Source organism: Oncorhynchus nerka, linkage group LG25, assembly GCF_034236695.1.
Source record: "Oncorhynchus nerka isolate Pitt River linkage group LG25, Oner_Uvic_2.0, whole genome shotgun sequence".
Lineage (NCBI taxonomy): Eukaryota > Metazoa > Chordata > Actinopteri > Salmoniformes > Salmonidae > Oncorhynchus > Oncorhynchus nerka.
This window is the reverse complement of record NC_088420.1, coordinates 26,930,470-26,950,964: the sequence shown is the minus strand read 5'-3', so window position 1 is coordinate 26,950,964 and position 20,495 is coordinate 26,930,470. Positions and strand designations below refer to the sequence as shown.

The window sequence follows — 20,495 nt, the reverse complement described above, 5'->3', positions numbered from 1 at the left end:
GATGTCGTCGACCTTCTTTTCAAAATGGTTGACGAAGTCATCTGCAGAGAGGGAGGAGGGGGGGAGGAGGATTCAGGAGGGAGGAGAAGGTTGCAAAGAGCTTCCTAGGGTTAGAGGCAGATGCTTGGAATTTAGAGTGGTAGAAAGTGGCTTTAGCAGCAGAGAGAGAAGAGGAAAATGTAGAGAGGAGGGAGTGAAAGGATGCCAGGTCCGCAGGGAGGCGAGTTTTCCTCCATTTCCGCTCGGCTGCCCGGAGCCCTGTTCTGTGAGCTCGCAATGAGTCGTCGAGCCACGGAGCGGGAGGGGAGGACCGAGCCGGGCCTGGAGGATAGGGGACATAGAGAGTCAAAGGATGCAGAAAGGGAGGAGAGGAGGGTTGAGGAGGCAGAATCAGGAGATAGGTTGGAGAAGGTTTGAGCAGAGGGAAGAGATGATAGGATGGAAGAGGAGAGAGTAGCGGGGGAGAGAGAGCGAAGGTTGGGACGGCGCGATACCATCCGAGTAGGGGCAGTGTGGGAAGTAGGGTACATGTTATTGCGTGTGTAGCGAAATGCTTGTACTTCTAGTTCCGACAGTGCAGCAATATCTAACATGTAATCTTACAATTCCACAACAACTACCTAATACACACAAATCTAAGTAAAGGAATGGATACAGTGCCTTAGACCACTGCACCATTCAGGAGCCCAGTTGCAGAGGGAGGTGTTAAATCCCAGGTTCCTTTTTAATGATGAGCTTGGAGGGCACTATTACAGATAGAACAATGACACAGATATTTCACCGGATGTTTAATGTGAAACGTCTGGTTGGCGTTTCAATTCACTACCAAATATGGTGATGAGAGGAAGCCCAGTGGCCAGCAATGGGAGAAGATGGATTTTGGCCAACATTCTGCTCATTTTCTCATAGAGGAAACATTTGATATCCATACAGTTTTCTGTTTCCAAAACTAGAATCTGTAACAAAGAGTGGACTGCGTTTTGTATGTGCTGCATACAGAAATGTTATTATTTATTTAATCTTTGTTTTAAAAAACACATTTAATGCAAATGTCACTTAAATCTGCAATATGCAACTTTTTGGGCCACCCCGACCAAATTCACATAGAAAGGTGAGTTATAGATCTGTCATTCTCATTGAAAGCAGTCTAAGAAGTGGTAGATATGTTCTATGTGCCCTATTTCCACAGATAGAACAATGATCTGTGGGTTAGTTATAAAAAGCGTTGCTATTTCTAAGTTTCGTTTTTGTGTCTTTTACTTTTGTACAACAACGTCAAACAGCTTGTTTTGTCAATTAAACTGACATTAGGTGAACTATTTGAATTTTTGTTTCGCCATAGTTTTTGATGCTATTCCATCTTGAACTCTCATGTTGTTTAGAGGTGTAACAAGACCTCACCTTCTTGGCCTATCCTTGCTTAATCCAGTTGACTCACCAATAGGAAAAATGTGTTTCTTCTTGTTCCCTCAGAACAACAGATCTATACATGCTTTATTTCAAAGGGATATTGTATCCATTCCTTATGTCACAACTTACTGGAATACATTTGTCAATAATATCTGTTGGAAAAAAAGTCTGGTTATTACCACACAAATACCTGGTAGTTTTAACAAGATCAAAGAGGTCTCTATCAGAATTATCTATACTGTAAGTATTACCCTGCGAATAATTACCTGAAGAAGCTAAAATATTAACTGTACTGTTTGTGTTGAGCATCCAGAAACAGTTTTGCATTTATTTTGGCATTATCTACATGTAAAGAAATGATGGCAAAATATTTATAGTTTTATAATTGTTAATATTCTTGATGACTTTAGTTTGTTATGGGAGAATGTGCTGCTCGGTTTTCTTAACTATAACAAGGATTTTTAAAAAAAACAATTTTATCTGAAATCTAATTGTGCAAATGGCAAAATGTCATATTCATGATTGTAAATTCACGAATAAAAAAACACTATTCCATGTTTTCTATAAGGAATTTGAGCAGTACATTAAGACCATTCTACATTATTCTAATAAGAAAGCTGATAAAACAATCAATATGTGTGCTTCCTTTAAAGTATTTGTATAATCTGTCATTTGTTGTAACCCCTAGTATATGTTATCATTGTCTGTTTGTATACTTATTGTATGTATACTGTTTTTTCTGCAATAAAAACATATACAGTTGAAGTCGGAAGTTTACATACACCTTAGCCAAATACATTTAAACTCAGTTTTAGACAACTCCTGACATTTAATCCTAGTAAACAGTCCCTGTCTGTTAGGATCACCACTTTATTGTAAGAATGTGTAATGTCAGAATAATAGTAGAGAGAATGATTTATTTAAGCTTTTATTTCTTTCATCACATTCCCAGTGGGTCAGAAGTTTAAATACACTCAATTAGTATTTGGTAGCATTGCCTTTAAATTGTTTAACTTGGGTCATTTCAGGTACAGGCTTCCCACAATAAATTCCTCCTGACAGAGCTGGTGTAACTGAGTCAGGTTTGTAGGCCTTGCTCGCACATGCCTTTTCAGTTCTGCCCACAAATTGTCTATAGGATTGAGGTCAGGGCTTGGTTGAACAATGAGTTTTAATAACTCCAACCTACACACTACCGGTCAAACGTTTATGGAGACCTACTCATTCAAGGGTTTTTCTTTATTTTTACCATTTTCTACATTGTAGAATAATAGTGAAGACATCAAAACCATGAAATCATGTAGAAACCAACAAATCAAAATATATTTTATATTTGAGATTCTTTAAATAGCCACCCTTTGCCTTGAAGACAGCTTAGCACACTCTTGGGATTCTCTCAGCCAGCTTCACCTGAAATGCTTTTCCAACAGTCTTGATGGAGTTCCCACACATTTCCTTCACTCTGCGGTCCGACTCATCCCAAACCATCACAATTTGGTTGAGGTCGGGGGATTATGGAGGCCAGGTCATCTGATGCAGCACTCCATCACTCTCCTTGGTAAATTAACCCTTACACAGCCTGGAGGTGTGTTGAGTCATTGTCCTGTTGAAAAACAAATGATTAGCCCAGTAAGCCCAAGCCAGATGGGATGGTGTATCGCTGCAGAATGCTGTGGTAGCCATGCTGGTTAAGTGTGCCTTGACAGTGGCACCAGCAAAGCACCCCCACACAATAACCCCTTCTCCTCCATGCTTTACGGTGGGAAATACACATGCAGAGATAATCCGTTCACCCTCACCACGTCTCACAAAGACACGGCGATTGGAACCAAAAATCTCAAATTTGGAGTCCAGACCAAAGGACAAATTTCCACCAGTCTAATGTCCATTGCTTGTGTTTCTTGGCCCAAGCACGTCTCTTCTTCTTATTGGTGTCCTTTTGTAGTGGTTTCTTTGCAGCATTCAACCATGAAGGCCTGATTCACACAGTCTCCTTTGAACAGTTGATGTTGAGATGTGTCTGTTACTTGAAATCTGTGAAGCATTTATTTGGGCTGTAATTTCTGAGGCTGATAACTCTAATAAACGTATCCTCTGCAGCAGAGGTAACTCTGGGACTTCCATTCCTATGGCGCTCCTCATGAGAGCCAGTTTCATCATAGCACTTGATGGGTTTTGCAACTGCACTTGAGGGAACTTTAAAAGTTCTTGAAATGTTCTGAATTGACTGACCTTCATGTCTTAAACTATTATGGACTGTTGTTTCTCTTTGCTTATTTGAGCTGTTGTTGCCAAAATATGGACTTGGTCTTTAACCAAACAGAACCTATCTTCTGTATACCCCCCTACCTTGTCACAACACAACTGATTGGCTCAAATGTGTTAAGAAGGAAAGAAATTCCACAAATGAACTTTTAAGAAGGCACACCTGTTAATTGAAATGCCTTCCAGGTGACTGCCTCATGAAGCTGGTTGAGAGAATGCCAAGAGTGTACAAATCTGTCATCAAGGCAAAGGGTGGCTACTTTAAAGAATATAAAATATATTTTGATTTGTTTTACACTTTTTGGTTACTACATTATTCCATGTGTGTTATTTCATAGTTTTGATGTCTTCACTACTTTTTTTACAATGTAGAAAATAGTCAAAATAAACAAAAAACTCTTGAATGAGTAGGTGTTCTAAAACGTTTTGTAAAACTAGTGCATATTTAAATATGAACAAATCTGAATAATTGTTCGTGCTCATGCACTTTTCTAATTTGGAACGTTTCTAAAAATCCGTGACCCGGAAGGGATCTGACAAGACGCCAATTGGCTTCACGCGGATGACAGTATCAGCAAGTTAGCAAAAATATGCTACCTAAAATAAATGTAGCTGCGACTTGTAGTTTTTATTCTAACGTTACCTGAATTAGTCGAAGGTCAAGATGGCTACAATTTACAATATGTTCCAGTCAGAAACAACATCGATTATGGCCTTCGTCGTCGAGACGGCAATGACAGAAATATACAAATTTTTGCCAAACTCTGACGCTAACAACGACGTTAATCCGGGGAGAGAGGTGAGTAATTCTAAAATATTTCTGGCATTGAGCAGTATGATGACGGGCGCATAGTGACTACAACCAGCTACGTTAGCTAACGAACAAAAGTTATCAGAATAAATTTGTTTAGCTACCTAGATCGTTAACTACCGTCTGTAACCTAAATTAACCTGAACGTGGCCCCGATTCTAATTTTCAGGTTAAAGGAAGCTAGGTTGAAGATACCGTATCCCGGATGTTTTTGGTTTTCAACCATCGCGCTGAGGGTGCCGACTACCTGGCGAACGTTAATTTTTTATTTTGTTTTTATTTAACCTTCATTTAATTAGGCAAGTCAATTAAGGACAAATGCGTATTTGCAATGACAGACTACACCGGCCAAACCCGGACGACGCTGGGCCAATTGTGCGCCGCCCTATTGGACTCCCAACCACGGCCGGTTGTGAAACAGCCTGGTACAACGTTACTTAACTAGTACTACTAGCTAGCCCTCAGCTAGGTTGCTAGCCAACGTTACTGGTTTCACATCCTCTGCTTAAGCTGGCTGTATACAGTAACTAACTAGTTCACTTGTTTCTATTGCTCTACACAGCTCTGCACCATTATGAATTTGTTGATGGGGGAGGGTATTCGTAAAGTCTGCCAACTATTCCTTGTGGCCTCCTCACGTTTGCAAAATGAAAACGAGAAACTGAAGACCAAGGTGGAGCAGATGGATGAATATATGCAGGAAATTACTGAGAAGGCTGAACATTATAGAACGTCTCTGGCTAAAGTGGAGGCTGAACCGAAAGTACAGACGCCAACCCATGTTCTGCACAACGGAATGATCTTTGCAATAAAACCAGTTGGTGAGTGTTGTAGACCTCCAGTCATTAGGTTCCTGCCTATAATAAGGTAGCTAAGTAGGTCTGTTGTAGGTGTACTGATTGTTTTGTTCCCCATCTTTGATAGTTTTGTTTGTATTAACTTCCCACACATCATTTTGTTGAAAGGAAAAAGTGAGAGAGAGTTTTGAACATGTTTCAATGTAACTTTTCTTGTTGTTCTTTAGATCTCCCATTGTTGCCTGGAATGACAGCGGCTTCAGCATTTCCAGGGAATGTCAGTCAAGCAAACACAGTCACTAATGCAACATCCGTCTGTGCAGGTAATATCCTCAGTGGTGTTATATTTGAATAATCGTTGCCAAACCAGGTGTGCAATGTTCAATGTTTGCCGTGATAGTTTGTACTGAACTAAATGTTTCCCTCAAACAGTCCACACCATTGGCTTACTAAACATGTTTTTTTCAGAATAGCACCGTTACCTTTGAATCTCATGTTATAAAGTTGTGTTCTGCTGAACGTGGTCCAGGGTCATATTCAGTAAGAACCAAACAAAAGAAAATGGGGAGTAACTACCTGAACGCCAATAAGAAACGCCTGTTTGTTTTCTGTTGCATAACATTTTTCTGTGGTGTGCGCTAATGAATATGACCCAGTTGTTCGAAAACAATACACAGACTGTTAAAAAGCATGTTTATTTTAAGGAAAAATATTGATATAGCCATATATTGGTTGATTTATTTGTCTAACTAAATACATTTAGTATAACCTAATCATTTTGTTAAATTCTCTTAACTTAGGCTATAGTTTTACTATGTGTATGCTCACATTCCTTTTATGTTTAGGTCCTGCCAAAGTTTGCAGTAAACCTACAGAGACGACTTCATTGGAGTATGACTCATCTCTGGGAGACACACATGGACTGAATACAGAGCCCTCACCAAGAGATACTGAATCCAACATTGAGCATATGAGAGCTGCTCTTCCAGAGGGCACTGACAACGGTAGAGACAGCCATGAAATACATAAAAACAGTAATATTACTAATGGGACAGGATCCACAGAAAACAAACGCTTCAAGTGTGATGTTTGTGAGAAGACATTCAGCAAGAAAGAGTTGCTGAGAGTTCACAAGCTAATCCACACAAAACCTTTCAAGTGTGACATTTGTGAGAAGATCTTCAGCAGGAAAGGGTTACTGGAAGGTCATAAGCTAATTCACACAAGACCCTTCACCTGTGATGTTTGTGACAAGACCTTCAGCCTGAACCGCATGCTGTTACGTCACAAGCTAATTCACACAGGAGAGAGGCCATTTGCTTGTGGTCAATGTGGCAAAACATTCAGAATGTCCAAGCAGCTTGAACGTCACATGTTGCATCACAAAGAAAACAATTTCAGTTGCAAAGTCTGTGGAAATACATTCTCTACCAAGACAGATCTGACACAACATCGGCTAGTTCATGCAGTGGAGAGACCGTTCAAGTGCCTGACTTGTGGAAAGGGTTTCACAAAAAGGACCATACTTATGGGGCACGAGAGAATCCACACCGGTGAAAAACCATACAGCTGTGCTGAATGTGGGAAGAGTTACAGACAGTCTTATGACCTAAGAATTCATATGCGAAGACATACAGGTGCAGACATACGTCCACACTTATGCTCAGAGTGTGGTAAAAGCTTTAGGACAAAATCCGTCCTCGAAAAGCACAAGCGAATTCATACAGGGGAGAAGCCATTTAAATGTGAGACCTGTGGAACTGCTTTTGGCCATAAAGGAAACCTTGTGCGACACCAAGTGCTTCACACGGGGGAGAGACCATACAAATGTAAAGTGTGTGGGAAAAGCTACCCTCAGTCCACCGACTTAAAAGCTCACATGCACCGTCATGGGGCAACCAAACCTTTTATGTGTGACCTATGTGGAAAGACTTTTATTTACAATTACCAAATGAGACAACATAATCTACAATGGCACATGGCTGAAGGAGATAAGGTTCCTGGGAGAGAAGGAACATCAACAAAGCCATTCAGTTGCAAAATATGTTTGAGCGGCTTCAGCTCCATGCTAACTCTGAAAAAGCATAAAGAAATTCACACAGGACAAAAGCAATATTCTTGTTCCATTTGCGGAAAGACCATTGCATATAAAAATGCTTTTGACTATCACATGAGAGTTCACAGTGGAGTGAAGCCCCATGAATGTAAATACTGTGGAAGGAAATTTATTCTGAAGCAAGCTCTTCAAGGACATGAGCGGACCCATACAGGTGAAAAACCCTTCAAATGCAGTTATTGTGACAAGACTTTTGCAGTCAACACCAATCTGAAAAGGCATGAGCGAATCCACACAGGAGAGAAGCCATTCAAATGTGATGTTTGCGGGAGAGGTTTCAGTCAAGCCAACAATGTTAAAGCCCACATGCAAGTCCACACTGGAGTTAGGCCTTACTATTGCAAGAGATGTGGAAAAGGCTTTTCTGACATAAGACACTACAAAAACCATAGCTGTGATGGTGTGGCTGTTACACGCACACACTGTGATGGTGATAATTATCGTAAAGCTTCTGACGGCACTTTCAGAAGTAGAAAAGGAGGTAGACAGGAGTGCTTGCCATAATGCTGCTCTTGTGTAGACTCCGTGATATTATCTACAGACTAGACTACAGTGGTGCAACTTCCTGCTTACACATGTCATGAACAATGGGGATTTATTCAGTAGTGTGAAATGTTCTCGGGTGAGTGTCTGGAAAGCCTTGTATGAAATGAGAGCGTGCTTTAGGAAATGAGATATGTGCTTGCTGTAGTGCTTGGCGATCTTGCTATAAATCAAAGGGTTAATGTTCATGAGCCCAAATTCTCATTTGTTCATATTGTGTAAATCAATAAACACATCATTCATGTGAAGTTAGAAACTGAGTGAGTCGAGCCCTGAATGCTGATTGGCTGATAGCTGTCGTATACCACGGGTATGACAAAACATTTATTTTTACTGCTTTAATTCCATTGGTAACCAGTTTATAATAGCAATAAGGTACCTTGGGAGTTTGTGGTATAAGGCTAATATACCACAGCGAAGGACTGTCCAGTCACTCCGCGATGCGTCGTGCCTAAGAACAGCCCTTAGCGGTGGTATATTGGCCATATACCACACCCCCTCGTGACTTATTGCTTAACTATAGACCCCTAAATCAAATCAAACTTTATTTGTCACATGCGCCGAATACAAGTGTAGACTTTACTGTGAAATGCTTACTTACAAGCCCTTAACCAACAGTGCAGTTCAAGAAGGGTTAAGAAAATATTTACCAAGTAGACTAAAATAAAAAAGTAACACAGTAAGAATAATGATGCTATATACAGGGGGCACTGGTACTGAGTCAGTGTGCGGGGTACAGGTTAGTTGCGGTCATTTGTACATGTAGGTGGGGGATGAAGTGACTGCATAGATAATATACAGTGAGTAGCAGCAGTATACAAGAAGGGGGGGGGGGGGTCAATGTAAATTGTCCGGTGGTGATTTTATTCATTGTTCAGCAATCTTATGGCTTGGGGGTAGAAGCTGTTGAGCCTTTTGGTCCTAGATTTGGCGTTCCGGTATCTCTTGCCGTGCAGTAGTAGAGAAAAGTCTAACTTAGGTGACTGGAGTCTCAGACAATTTTATAGGCTTTCCTCTGACACTGCCTATTGTATAGGTTCTGGATGGCAGGAAGCTTGGTCCCAGTGACATACTGGGCCGTTCGCACTACCCTCTGTAGAGCCTACAGGAGGTGATGCAACCGGCCAGGAAGCTCTCATTGGTGCAGCTGTAGAACCTTTTGAGGATCTGGGGACATGTAGGTATTACAGACTCGGTCAGGGAGAGGTTGAAAATGTCAGTGAAGACACTTGACAGTTGGTCTGCGCCTGCTTTGAGTACACGTCCTGGTTATCCGTTTGGCTTTGTGAATGTTGACCTGTTTATAGGTTTTGTTCACGTTGGCTACCGAGAGCGTTATCACACAGTCATCCAGAACAGCTGGTGCTCTCGTGCATGCTTCAGTGTTGCTTGCCTTGAAGCAAGCATAAAAGGCATTTAACTCGTCTGGTAGGCTCGCGTCACTGGGCAGCTCACGTCTGGTTTTCCCTTTGTAATCCGTAATAGTTTTCAAGCCCTGCCACATCTGATGAGCATCAGAGCCGGTGTAGTAGTATTCAAAATTAATCCTGCTTTGCTTGTTTGATGGTTCGTTTGAGGATATAGCAGGATTTCTTATAAGCATCCCGATTAGTCTCCCACTCCTTGAAAGCGGCAGCTTTAGCGTTTAGCTCGATGTGGATGTTGCCTGTAATCCATGGCTTCTGGTTGGGATATGTACGTACAGTCACTGTGGGGACGACGTCGTCGATGCACTTATTGATGAAGCCGATGACAGGTGGTGTACTCCTCAATGCCATTGGATGAATCCAGAAACATGTTTCAGTCTGTGCTAGCAAAACAGTCCTGTAGTGTAGCATCTGCATCATCTGACCACATCTGTATTGAGTGAGTCGCTGGTACTTCCTGCTTTAGTGTTGCTTGTAAGCAGGAATCAGGATGATATAATTATGGCCAGATTTGCCAAATGGAGGGCAGGGGAGTGCTTTGTATGCATCTCTGTCTGTGGAGTAAAGGTGGTCTAGGATTTTTTTTTCTCAGGTTGCACATGTGACATGCTGGTACAATTCGGTAAAACTGATTTAAGTTTGCCTGCATTAAAGTTCCCGGGCCACTAGGAGCGCCGCTTCTGGGGGAGCATTTTCTTCTTGGTTTATGACCTTATGGAGTTGGTTGAGAAGCGGGCTTAGTGCCAGCTTCGTTCTGTGGAGGTAAATAGACGGCTACGAATAATATAGATGAGAACTCTAGATGGTCTGGTCTACAGCTTATCATAAGGTACTCTACCTCAGGCGAGCAATACCTCGAGACTTCTTTAATATTAGACATCGCGCACCAGCTGTTATTTACAAATAGACACACACCCCCTCCCCTCGTCTTAACAGAGGTAGCGTCTCTGTTCTGCCGGTGCAAGAAAAATCCTTTTTGCTCTATATTGTCCGTATCGTCGTTCAGCACGTCTCGGTGAAACATAAGATGTTAGTTTTTCATGTTCCGTTGGTAGGATTATCTTAATCGTAGGTCATCAATTTTATTTTCCAATGATTGCACATTAGCAAGGAGAAGGAACGGATGGCAGTGGGAGTTTACTCGCTCGCCTCCAGATTCTCAGAAGGCTGCCCGATCCTAGGTGAGTTATTCAGGTTACTGCAAAGGTAATGCCTGATTGGGCAAAAGTTGAATGAATTCTTGTTTTTAAAACAATTCTTAGTTAAATTGACCTTGTCTTTTTTTTGTGCTTGATTAAATGAAATTGGGCAGGCAGGTTATTGCCAACTGGGGAATGCTGGCTAAAGTTTTATTTAAAAAAAAATTAAAATAATTATCGTTCCTTTCTGCTCAAACCTTGCATCAGTTCTACTTGCATTTCTAAATATTTACAATACCGAATATATTTAATTGTACTAGCACCACCTTATTGGCTTAGATGGTTACAATGTAGAAGAAATTATAATTTTAACATTGTTCAAAGCACCCCCCAGCAACAAATATGGGGGGGGGGGGGGGGAAGCCCCATCAACAAAAAGTAGATGCAATGCCTTTTACCTGCCTATATGACATCTGTAGTGAAAGTGGACAATGGTGCAGCAATAGGACTTGGCCATAAACTAGACTTATTGACTTAGCTGCACAGTTACATTAGTTACCTAGTAGCATGATATACACTGCTCAAAAAAATAAAGGGAACACTAAAATAACACATCCTAGATCTGAATGAATGAAATATTCTTATTAAATACTTTTTTCTTTACATAGTTGAATGTGCTGACTACAAAATCACACACACATTATCAATGGAAATCAAATGTATCAACCCATGGAGGTCTGGATTTGGAGTCACACTCAAAATTAGTGGAAAACCACACTACAGGCTGATCCAACTTTGATGTAATGTCCTTAAAACAAGTCAAAATGAGGCTCAGTAGTGTGTGTGGCCTCCACGTGCCTGTATGACCTCCCTACAACGCCTGGGCATGCTCCTGATGAGGTGGCGGATGGTCTCCTGAGGGATCTCCTCCAAGACCTGGACTAAAGCATACGCCAACTCCTGGACAGTCTGTGGTGCAACGTGGCGTTGGTGGATGGAGCGAGACATGATGTCCCAGATGTGCTCAATTGGATTCAGGTCTGGGGAACGGGCGGGCCAGTCCATAGCATCAATGCCTTCCTTTTGCAGGAACTGCTGACACATTCCAGCCACATGAGGTCTAGCGTTGTCTTGCATTAGGAGGAACCCAGGGCCAACCGCACCAGCATATGGTCTCAAGGGGTCTGAGGATCTCATCTCGGTACCTAATGGCAGTCAGGCTACCTCTGGTGAGCACATGGAGGGCTGTGCGGCCCCCCCAAAGAAATGCCACCCCACACCATGACTGACCCACCGCCAAACCGGTCATGCTGGAGGATGTTGCAGGCAGCAGAACGTTCTCCACGGCATCTCCAGACTCTGTCACGTCTGTCACGTGCTCAGTGTGAACCTGCTTTCATCTGTGAAGAGCACAGGGCGCCAGTGGCGAATTTGCCAATCTTGGTGTTCTCTGGCAAATGCCAAACGTCCTGCATGGTGTTGGGCTGTAAGCACAACCCCCACCTGTGGACGTCGGGCCCTCATACCACCCTCATGGAATCTGTTTCTTACTGTTTGAGCAGACACATGCACATTTGTGGCCTGCTGGAGGTCATTTTGCAGGGCTCTGGCAGTGCTACTCCTGCTCCTCCATGCACAAAGGCAGAGGTAGCGGTCCTGCTGCTGGGTTGTTGCCCTCCTACGGCCTCCTCCACTTCTCCTGATGTACTGGCCTGTCTCCTGGTAGCGCCTCCATGCTCTGGACACTACGCTGACAGACACAGCAAACCTTCTTGCCACAGCTCGCATTGATGTCCCATCCTGGATGAGCTGCACTACCTGAGCCACTTATGTGGGTTGTAGACTCCGTCTCATGCTACCACTAGAGTGAAAGCACCGCCAGCATTCAAAAGTGACCAAAACATCAGCCAGGAAGCATAGGAACTGAAAAGTGGTCTGTGGTCACCACCTGCAGAACCACTCCTTTATTGGGGGTGTCTTGCTAATTGTCTATAATTTCCACCTGTTGTCTATTCCATTTGCACAACAGCATGTGAAATTTATTGTCAATTAGTGTTGCTTCCTAAGTGGACAGTTTGATTTCACAGAAGTGTGATTGACTTGGAGTTACATTGTGTTGTTTAAGTGTTCCCTTTATTTTTTTGAGCAGTGTATATACTGAACAAAAATATTGACGCAACATTTTCATCGATTTTACTGAGTTACAGTTCATTTAAGGAAATCAGTCAATTTAAATATATCAAGTAGGCAATTATCTATGGATTTTACATGACTGGACAGGGGCGCAGCCATGGCTGGGACTTGGAGGGCTTGCGCTTACCCACTGGGGAGTTTTTCCCCACAAAAGGGCTTTATTACAGACACAAATAATCCTCAGTTTCATCACCTGTCCGGTGGCTGGTCATAGAAGATCCTGCAGGTGAAAAGGGCAGATGTGGAGGTCCTGTGCTGTCGTGGTTACTTGTGGTATGCGGTTGTGAGGCCTGTTGGACTTGTTGGCAAATTCTCTAAAACGACATTGGAAGCCGGCTTATGGTAGAGAAATTAACATTAAATTCTCTGGCAACCGCTCTGGTGGATGTTACTGCAGTCAGCATTCCAATTGCACCCTCCCTCAACTTGAGACGTCTATGTCATTGTGTTGTGAAAAAACAGCACATTTTGCAATGGCTTTTTATTGTCCCCAGCACAAGGTGCACCTGTGCAAAGATCACCCTGTTTAATCAGCTTCTTGATATGCCACACCTGTCAGGTGGATGGATTGTTTTTGCAAAGGAGAAATGCTCACTAACAGGGATGTAAACAAATTTGTGCACAACATTTTTGAGAAATTCTATTCTGTGATTATGAAACATTTCTGGGATCTTCTATTTCTGCTCATGAAACACAGGACCAACACTTTAAATGTTGTGTTTATATTTTTTGTTTAGTGTATTTTCTAAATACAAGAGGCAGTGGAAATGCGATTTTGGATGCTTCTGTGCTTTTTGCTGATAATGCCCATCTTAAGTGATGGAGTGTCACCACTAGGTGGAGAAGCAGCCCACTGAATAACTTGTATTTAAAAAATAAATCAATCACGGCTGGTTGTGATACATCCTGGATTCGAACCAGGGTGTCTGTAGTCACGCCTCTAGCACTGAGATGCAGTGCCTTAGAACACTGCACCACTCGGGAGCCCAAAAGGCCTAGATGGCAATGGTACATAGCATTTATTTTGTACAAAACATTTGTCTTTTATTAGTGTCAATACAATTTAATCAGTATTTTCAGTTTTATCTATCGGTTTGTGCCATATGTCCTCCTGATTAAGGTGAGTGTAATGTCTCCCAGATTTGGGGTCAATTTAATTAGACATTTGAATTCAGCCATGAAGTGGAGAATATACTTTAAAATCTTCAAGTAATGGAATTTAATTGGAATTAGGCAGTTTTTTAAACTTTTGGAATTGCAATTGTAAAAACATTTTATCTTCTCCCAGGTAATGGAATTAATGCGCATTGTATTAAACATTTACTGTAGGATTTGTTTTCAATCATTTCAACTTGTATCATTGCATTTCCAGTATAGCTAGGCTATTTGAATAGTGATGTGATTAGCCTGAAGGAATTTAATTTGAAATTGATTTGTTGTGATAATATTTAATTAATTTATTAGAAATGACCCCAACACAGATGTCTACTATAATTAATTGAGTATTGTGATGGCCTTATCCTCGGTCTGCTGGGTCCAGTTTTTCAAAAGTTATCTCTCAGGATTTCACCTATCGGATAGAATTAAATGCATACAATTAGAATGAACAGGACAGGAGTCCCAATTCAAGTCAATGATGGCCCTGGTGGTCATGTTCATTCTTTGGGATCAAGCTAAGGAGGGTTTACACATCCTTGGAGGAAAGGTAAGAGACCAGCACACTAGGATTATCTCATTCACTTGTTTGCTTACTTTGGCAGTCTTCAACTGAAATTTTAATTTGGGATTTTAGGACCCTTTAGGTGTGTATATACATTTTTATAATACGTTTTGATAAGATATTGAATTTGACCTTTAATACTATAGCCCATAGAAACGCATTGAATAGCGTGTTCATAAATGGCAAAGACAGTCAAATACAAGGAATATATATTTGAAGTGTCTGTCCTATATCTAAAAGATATATGAAAGCTCATGAAATATACAGTTAAAGTTGGAAGTTTACATGCATTTAAACTCAGTTTTAGACAATTCCTGACATTTAATCCTAGTAAAAATTTCCTGTCTTAGGTCAGTTAGGATCACCACTTTATTTTAAGAATGTCTAAATAAATCAGTGTCACCAGCAAAGCACCCCCACACCATAACACCACCTTCTCATTGCTTTACGTTGGGAAATACACATGCGGAGGTCATCCATTCACCCACACCGCGTCTCACAAAGGCATGGCGGTTGGAACCAAGAAACACAAGCAATAGACATTAGACCAGTGGAAATCTGTTATTTTGGTCTGATGAGTCCACATTTGAGATTTTTGTCTTTGTGAGATGCAGAGTAGGTGAACGGATGATCTCCACGTGTGTGGTTCCCACCGTGAAGCATGGAGGAGGATGAGTGATGGTGCTTTGCTGGTGACACTGTCTTGTGATTTATTCAAGGCACACTTAAAGAGCATGGCTAGCACAGCATTCTGCAGCGATATGCCCATCTCACGTGGTTTGCGCTTAGTGGGGGACTATCATTTGTTTTTTTACAGGCCAATGACACAAAACACACCTCAGGGCTGTGTAAGGTCTATTTGACCAAGAAGGAGAGTGGTAGAGTGGTGCATCAGATGACATGGCCTCCACAATCACCTTACAACCCAATTGAGATGGTTTGGGATGATTTGGACCGCAGAGTGAAGGAAAAGCAGTCAACAAGTGCTCAGCCTATGTGGGAACTCCTTCAAGATTGTTGGAATAACATTCCTCATGAAGCTAGTTGAGAGAATGCCAAGAGTGTGCAAAGCTGTCATCAAGGCAAAGAGGGGCTACTTTGAAAAATCTAAAATATATTTTGTTTTGTTTAACATTACATTACATTTAAGTCATTTAGCAGACGCTCTTATCCAGAGCGACTTAACACTTTGGTTACTACACAATTCCATATGTGTTATTTCTTAGTTTTGATGTCTTCACTATTATTCTACAATGTAAAAAATAGTAAAAATAAAGAAAAACCCTTGAATGATTAGGTGTGTAAACTTTTGAATGGTACTGTATATATTTTATGGGGGAACAAATTTAACCCCTTGTTTTTGTTAGCACCAAACTACCAGCATACTTCATTTTGTTTGTATGGGTTACCTTCAGAAGAGTCCCTGTATAACACTTGTGGAGAGCAAAATGGAGAACACCATCATCAGTCTCCCCTTTCGACAGTGTGATCATATTCCTCCACAGATGCGGAAGGCTGACATTGACGGATGCAGTGGATTTTGATGCAGCCCATCAAAAAAAACGTATTTCGGTTAAATTGACAGATTTTGATGGTGATTTTTTGACTCTGTTGCTTTATACTGAATAAGATTTTACTGGGTTACTGTTCGTATAAGAATATCAGTCCAATTGAAATAAATTCCTTAGGCCCTAATTTACAGATTTCACATGACTAGGAATACAGATATGCATCAGTTGGTCACAGCCTTAAAAAAAAGGTAGGGGCGTGGATCAGAAAACCAGTCCGTATCTGGTGTGACCACCATTTGCCTCGTGCAGAGTGACATCTTCACATAGTTGATCAGGCTATTGATTGTGGCCTGTGGAATGTTGTTCCACTCCTCTTCAATAGCTGTGCAAAGTTTCTGGATATTGGTGGGAACTGGAACACTGTCATACACGTCGATCCAGAGCATCCCAAACATGCTCAATGGGTGACATGTCTGAGTATGCAGGCCATGGAAGAACTGGGACATTTTCAGCTTCCAGGAATTCCAGGAGTTATGCACAGATCCTTGCGACATACATTATCATGCTGAAACATGATATTATGGCGGCGGATGAATGGCACGACAGTGGGCCTGAGGATGTCGTCACAGTATCTGAAATTACATTTGCAATCGATAAAATGCAATTGTGTTCATTGTCCGTAGCAAATGCCTGCCCATCCCAAAACCCACCGCCACCTTGGGGCATTTTCTTCACAACGTTGACATCAGCAAACTGCTCACCCACACAACGCCATACAAGCTATCTGCCTGGTACAATTGAAACTGGTATTCATCTGTAAAGGGCACACTTCTCCAGCGTGCCAGTGGCCATCGAAGGTAAGCATTTTCCCACTGAAGTCGGTTACGACGCCGAACTGCAGTCAGGTCAAGTCCCTGGTGAGGTCAACGAGCACTTAGATGAGCTTCCCTGAGACATTTCTGACAGTTTGTACAGAACTTATTCAGTTGTGAAAACCCACAGTTTCATCAGCTGTCCGGGTGGCTGGTCTCAGACCATCCCGCCAGTGAAAAAGCCAGATGTGGAAAGTCTGGGCTGGCATGGTAATACGTGGTCTGCGGGTGTGAGGACATACTGCCAAATTCTCTATAACAACATTGGAGGCGGCTTATGGTAGAGAAATTAATATTACATTATCTGGAGACCGCTCTGGTGGACATTCCTGCAGTTAGCATGCCAATTTCACGCTCCCACAACTTGAGACATATGTGGCATTGTGTTGTGTGACAAAACTGCACATTTTAGAGTGGCCTTTTGTCCCCAGCACAAGATGGACCTGTGTAATGATCATGCTGTTTAATCAGCTTCTTGAAATGCCACACTTGTCAAGTGGAGGGATTATCTAGGCAAAGGAAAACTTCAGTCTAATAGGGATTTAAACACATTTGTCCATAAAATGTGACTCAATTAAGCATTTTGTGCACATGTGAAATGATATTTTATTTCAGCTTATGAAGCATGGAACCAACACTTTACATGTTGTGTTTATATTTTTGTTCTCCGTTATCTTCAGAAATTAGATCATGCTTCTGTTGCCTGTTTTTTAGTGTTTGTTTAATAGACTACTGATTCCGTGTGCTCCAAGCCTCACGCAACCACAACATATATTTCCGATAAAGCAATTACACAAAATAAACGTTGAAAGTTCTTTGCCTGCTGTGTGACGACCCTCCTACTCTGTCTGCCTTATTCTCTCTTTGTTCTTGTTTCCTTATTAGGATGCCGGTGGGCGGAGTTGGGAGGATCGTCAGCTACATGGGAAACACCTGGGCCTGGTGTGTCTCAGGATAAATACACCACTTCCCCATTCATGGAGGAGACTCTCTCCATGCAGACACCTTAATAGATTTTGTTGTGTATCTTGGTGGTTTTTTGTTGTTTGCTTTGGCACCTTTCAACACCCCACAAAACACTCACTTACACTACTGATTACTGATTACACACACCATTGTATATTGTACTCAGTTTACTTTATTTAATAAATATATGTTTTGTTACTCCTTATCTCCACGTTGTCTCCCTTTTGTTATGGGCTTTGAGCCGGTTCGTGACAGCTGTAATAGTTCAGATAACATTTTTGTTAGAACAGATAGGGATTTTTTTATAATAATGTTTTTATTTATTATCGTTTTTTTTTTTAAATAGACCTACAGTCAAGCAGTTTTGTTTGAAAATGATATAACAATGGGAGTCTTGAATGATTAAACAATAAATAAACCGCAACATGTCAGAAATTGCATTTCATGAATGAAAATGTTTTTAACTTAAAACTTAAAAACCTTTTTCATTAGAACATATCTGGGATTTTTATTTACACTTCCAAACAGTCAGAAAACAAACTAACACCTGTTTGGCCGTGGCACACATACAATCACTTTTCCTGTGCAGTGCTATTTTTGTACAGTATAGTGTTCAGGCGCCCCACTTTAAGCTTTTCGAACACAGTAAAAGTCCAGGAAAACTGCCTATGGCGTAGCTTTTGGTTCAAACTCACCTGCTTTGTATTCTAGGGACTGGATCGTGGTTTTATGGACCTGCAATCAATTGGGTTGGCACCCCCCCTTGGGCTGTGCCGTGGCGGAGATCTTTGTGGGCTATACTCGGCCTTGTCTCAGGATGGTAAGTTGGTGGTTGAAGATATCCCTCTAGTGGTGTGGGGGCTGTGCTTTGGCAAAGTGGGTGGGGTTATATCCTTTCTGTTTGGCCCTGTCCGGGGATATCATCGGATGGGGCCACAGTGTCTCCTGACCCCGCCTCAGCCTCGAGTATTTATGCTGCAGTAGTTTATGTGTCAGGGGGCTAGGGTTAGTTTGTTATATCTGGAGTACTTCTCCTGTCTTATCCGGTGTCCTGTGTGAATTTGAGTATGCTCTCTCTAATTCTCTCTTTCTTTCTCTCTCTCGGAGGACCTGAGCCCTAGGACCACCTGGCATGATGACTCCTTGCTGTCCCCAGTCCACCTGGCCGTGCTGCTGCTCCAGTTTCAACTGTTCTGCCTGCGGCTATGGAATCCTGACCTGTTCACCGGACATGCTACCTGTCCCAGACCTGCTGTTTTCAAATCTCTAGAGACAGCAGGAGTGGTAGAGATACTCTTAATGATAGGCTACGAAAAGCCAATTGACATTTACTCCTGAGGTGCTGACTTGCTGCACCCTCGACAACTACTGTGATTGTTATTATTTGACCATGCTGGTCATTTATGAACATTTGAACATCTTGGCCATGTTCTGTTATAATCTCCACCCGGCACAGCCAGAAGAGGACTGGCCCCCCCTCATAGCCTGTTTATTCTCTAGGTTTCTTCCTAGGTTTTGGCCTTTCTAGGGAGTTTTTCCTAGCCACCGTGCTTCTACACCTGCATTGCTTGTTGTTTGGGGTTTTAGGCTGGGTTTCTGTACAGCACTTTGAGATATCAGCTGATGTACGAAGGGCTATATAAATACATTTGATTTGATTTAGATTTTAATCGTTTTTCCTGTCCATGCTAGCTATATTTGTATGTGCTGCATACATATATTTATTTCTTTATTTGACCTTTGAACATGTTTTAAAACCCAAATGTAATGCAGATGTCACTTAAATATGAATCATTGTTAATATTTATCTAATCATTTTTGATATCATGAATGAATACAGGTTATTGACACTTTTCTACTATTATGTCGTGGACTTTTATTTTGAAAATGTCTACCCGGAAGTGATTGGTTTAGCTGACAATACACAAACTGAAAGGAGCCAAGAAGACAGCGGCGAAAATTGATACAAAGGTTTCAGATGTTTAAATGAGAAGAGGTACCTAGCTAGGCTTTGCATGTCATTGTCACCTCTACCAACTGCTAGCTACTACTTACAGTTTAAACTATAAAGTCGAGAAATATGTCTTTATGGCTTAACTTTGGCATGTGTGAAATGGCAAATCAATCACAGAATGCCATTGTCTACAGTACACATTACCAACACTGTACACAGTGAACAATTTCCTCTGGCATTTGGCCTGGCGACACTGATACCTGAGTATCAGTCCATGGATGCCAAGAAGACAACAGTTGTGGAGACTGCCTGCTCTCACTCAGGTGACCCATTTAAAGGCCCAGTACAGTCAAAAACGTGATATACTTGTGTTTTATATATATTTCCACACTATGAGGTTGAAAAATTATGATATTATGATTATGATGGCCTTTTAATGTAAGAGCTGTTTGAAAATAAATATCAGCCTGTTTGGTGGGATGGAGTTTTGGTCTGCCTGGTGACATTTGCTTGAAAATAATTAAAAGTAAACAAATACCCTACCACCTAACACTACACACACACACACACACACACACACACACACACAAAACATACAATTCTAAAAATAAATGTAATTAAAATAACACCACCCTACTACACTATTTAAATCTATTTAGTCCTATCTCATTCCAACAACCTGAAAGGATGGGACACCACCACTTAATACACCCTGTAACTATTCTGATGTCAAGTCTCGAACACCCAAATACTTCTCTGAAGCTGCCACCA

The 20,495-nt window shown here is 41.5% G+C and overlaps 1 protein-coding gene and 1 long non-coding RNA gene across 3 annotated transcripts; one reads left to right on the top strand and one right to left on the bottom strand.

The window, feature by feature from the left end:
* Positions 1-2,325: 2,325 nt before the first annotated feature.
* Positions 2,326-4,406, bottom strand: LOC135564516 (uncharacterized). The gene is made up of 2 exons (XR_010461102.1): positions 4,319-4,406; positions 2,326-3,013 (listed from the first exon to the last, which is right to left on the bottom strand). It is a non-coding gene; the product is annotated as an uncharacterized LOC135564516 (long non-coding RNA).
* LOC115109286 (uncharacterized) lies at positions 4,340-17,975 on the top strand. Of its 2 annotated transcripts, none has more exons than XM_065009702.1 (5): positions 4,340-4,474; positions 5,049-5,307; positions 5,511-5,606; positions 6,129-6,287; positions 17,690-17,975. In XM_065009702.1, exons 1-5 carry the CDS (start codon positions 4,340-4,342, stop codon positions 17,812-17,814), a joined length of 774 nt encoding a protein of 257 aa, XP_064865774.1. In that variant the 3' UTR covers positions 17,815-17,975. The 2 variants fall into 2 exon arrangements, 1 of the variants encoding a protein (XP_064865774.1); XR_010461101.1 differs by lacking the exon at positions 17,690-17,975 and adding an exon at positions 4,656-4,911 and having other exon boundaries at positions 4,387-4,474; positions 6,129-8,202.
* Positions 17,976-20,495: the final 2,520 nt, after the last annotated feature.